This window comes from Mus caroli, chromosome 10, assembly GCF_900094665.2.
Source record: "Mus caroli chromosome 10, CAROLI_EIJ_v1.1, whole genome shotgun sequence".
NCBI lineage: Eukaryota > Metazoa > Chordata > Mammalia > Rodentia > Muridae > Mus > Mus caroli.
Window position 1 is genome coordinate 88,462,477 of NC_034579.1, and position 3,592 is coordinate 88,466,068.

Here is a 3,592-nt window from a genome sequence, read left to right on the forward strand (position 1 = left end):
CTCCTGCCTCTGCCTCCCGAGTGCTGGGATTAAAGGCGTGCGCCACCACGCCCTGCTCAAATTCTTAAATAAGTCTTAACATATAAATTTTTTTTTCTGCAGTTTTTCCTATTGTAAAGCTTGTCTGTGTTTTATAGATGGAGTTTTATGTATGAAAAGGAAAATGTTGTATCTTGTGATCCTCAAGTATTTGATTAAAATGAGCTTAAGAATTGTAAGAACATACAGTGTAGCTAACAGCTTTAAGTAATTCACTGTTGCTTGCAGACAGATAATCATTACCTGGTTCCAGATACCATTCCTGGACAGGGATGCAGCTCAGCAGCAGAGCCTGCTCAGCAAGTGCATGGCTCTGAGTTACATTCTCAGAGACAAAACAAAGTACTGGATTTTATCTCAGTCGAATTTAACTTTTGTTTCAGCAAGTACAAGCAAGCTAACATGACAGGATTTGTTATTTTGATTTTTAGGGACCATGGTGTTGATACTAAAATTCATATTATAGATAAATATGCAGAATAGCTTTTAAATTATGTTATTACTAGGATACAACTTAAAATGTCATTTATATAAAGTTTATTCTACACAGAAAACATTCTGCATTAAGACTTAATATTAAAAAAAAAAAGACTTAATATCAAGCTTGGTCTTTGTTTCCCCTTTTGGATATGGCTACCTGTATGTACTATGTAGCCCTGACTGTCCTAGAATTTGCTAAATAGAACAGGCTGGCCTTCAGCTCAGAGAGATCAGATTGCCCAGGCCGCTGTAGTGCTGGGGTTAAAGGTGCTAGCTACCACACCAGGCAGCAGGTTTGGTTTTTAACTGCCTAAATTAGGCACAGTTTTCATATCTTGATGTTTATAATTATTGTTTACATTTTAAATGCTTATTTTGTCAGTAAAAAAAAAAAAATTCTTTACACAACTTAGATGCTCTAACTTCAGTTTCCTAACTTACTTAAAAGACACAACAGATGTATCTAATTCCAGAGTGTTTCGTGTAAGCATTGTGTACATGTTATTCTAAATACAGTGTCATATTCATAAAACTTGCTCTGCAGCAACAATGTGAGGAAACATGTGGGCACATAAGAGTCACCATAGCTGGAAAGAGTAGGGCATGGTCAGATAGGCAGGGAGTTTGAGAACACTGGCGATAGTGCCTATTTGATCTAAGAATTTCTCTTCAATACTTGGCATGTGTGCCTGTTCTCTGACAGGACACTGGAGGAAAAACAGATCCAGTGGTTGGAAGAAAAGCACAAGCTCCACGAGCGTATCACAGACAGAGAAGAAAAGTATAACCAAGCCAAGGAAAAACTACAGCGCGCAGCGACTGCTCAGAAAAAGGCAAGTAGGTCTTAGCTACAGTGCTTTCTGTACTGTCAAACGCTTTCCCAGAGTAAGATGTATTACTGGCATATTTAACTTGATATCTAAACATCACACTTTGTTTTAATTTTGCAGAAACAGTTAGTTGGGGAAATCCAATTAATAGGTATATTCCTAAAATATTTTAGAGTTAATATATATTTTCTTTTAAGTGATATTTTTCAGAGCCAATCTATACAAACATATATAGCTCATCCTTTACTTAAGTCACAATGTGACTAGACCTGTTTCAATTATACTTAGCATCTGTAATATTGCTTTTGTGGTTAAAGTCTGGGCCAGAGATAGAGCTCATAGGTAAGAATTGTCCAGGAATACCCACCAAGTTCTGGTTAGCCAGGGCTACTTGGTGACATAGACAGGCTACACGCCTGTCTCAACAATAACAAAAGAAGTGTTTGTTTCCAACTCAAAAAACAAACTTGCCCCAGCAGTAGGATCTTCTGAGACTCCGACAGTCCCTGCTTTGATGCTTTGTCAGATTTGTCCTCTGTAGGCCTATGTTCACAGTCTTGGAACCAGTCCAGTACTTGATGAAATGACATAGCCAGATGATTCATCTAGTCAGTAGCTTACAGCTTCTCCTACTACACACCGGCTGTGGTAGACTCTCCTCGGCTGGGGCTCATTGCTGCAGTGCTTCAGCAGTGATTTCCAGCAGGCCTGGAGTGTGCCAAGAGACAAGCTTGTGTGTGTGTAGTTGTAAGTCTTCATTTCATAGGTTCTCCTCATAGTGACATTGGGTATGGAGAAGAAATACAATGTGAATGAAAGAAATATGCCCTAGGAATAACAGTATCTTAAGATCTGTGTATATTGCTGAATAGGTTTAAATAACTGAAGACACTGTTGTAATTCTAAAAGTAGTATAAGATTGAGATTAGAAGATACCATTTCTTATATAAGAAACCCAGCATTTTAGACCCATAGGAAGTACATTTTTTCTCTTTTATTGGCCACTTATATTCCTTTCTGTCCATGTATAAATTTTGAAAGGCTTTTAGTGTTGGTGAAATTTCAGTGATTTATTTTTTGATAACTCATAATGACCTTAGAAATGCCACTGCACTTCTTGTATTGTGTTTGAACTTCAGAAACCTCTGAATTAAGAAGTCTTTAGAAAGTCTTTCGACTTTTTGTCTTTTGCAGATAAACTTTCATGTTCTTCCAGTATTAGAAATAATTGTTGTAGAGATCAGATCCTAATTATTAAGGTTAATTTGGGTTGACTGCATTTGGAGCAAAGGTGACATCCAGTGGTGACAGAGATTATTAACTGATAGTAGGTGTGCCAGAAAGAGAACAGAGAGTGATAGGCTAAACCTACAAGTGATGCTGTTGTACCATTATTGTAATGATGCAGTCTCCTTCTTTCTTAAATACTTAACTGGTGGCTGAGAACATAGTATCATTTCACTTTTAGACTGTGGTTTGTGTGGGGAGGTGGAGGGCTAAGGGGGCAGGTGCACTCCTTGTGCATGGAGCCCTGGCACCTCTATCATTCTCTGCCTCTTCCTCTCTTCTAGAGCCTGGGCCTGTTTTTGAGGCTAGGCTGGAGCCACCAAGTGCCAGTGATCTTCCTCCCTTCCACGCTTCTCTCTGTGCTGAGAATACCTGGTCTGTTAGGAGTGTTGGGATCCAGACTCCAGGTCTCTTCTTACGCTTCACCACTGTACCATCTCTCTAGCTCCTCACTTCACCTTTTGTTGTTGTTTTTGAGACAGAGTATCATGTAGCTCTGGCTGGCCTGGAACTGTATAGACCAGCCTAACCTTGAGGTCTGGCTGCCTCTGCCTCTTAAGTGCTGGGACTAAAGTCACAGGACACTATACCCAGTCCACTTTTTAAAACATGGTGTGTGAATTACAATTTAAGTCATAGACAGTTGCTCAGTTTAATCCAGTGAATAGCAGTGACCTGAAGCTATCACACCCTGTGGAACACTGTTCTATGAGCTTAATTTTATCAATGAAGTTGAAAATGAGGTGTGTGTGTGTGTGCGCGCGCATGTGGCAGAGGTAGTATTATGTATGTAAATATATATACTTTTAGGATTTTAACTGATCTTAGCTTTCAGATAGCTTTTTTATTTTTTTTATATATTTTTATTACATATTTTCCTCAATTACATTTCCAATACTATCCCAAAAGTCCCCCATAGCGCCCCCCACTTCCCTACCCACCCATTCCCATTCTTT

At 38.9% G+C, this 3,592-nt stretch overlaps 1 protein-coding gene across 2 annotated transcripts in view; it reads left to right on the plus strand.

The window, feature by feature from the left end:
• Positions 1-3,592, plus strand: part of Cep83 (centrosomal protein 83) — a 106,571-nt gene that overhangs the window by 83,818 nt on the left and 19,161 nt on the right. For both annotated transcript variants that reach the window (XR_003837767.1, XM_021175324.2), the window contains exon 13: positions 1,223-1,352. Coding sequence is in view for 1 of the 2 variants with exons in the window: in XM_021175324.2 (XP_021030983.1) it covers positions 1,223-1,352 (130 nt within the window). In the remaining variant the exon portion in view is untranslated. The remainder of the gene's footprint in view (positions 1-1,222; positions 1,353-3,592) is intronic.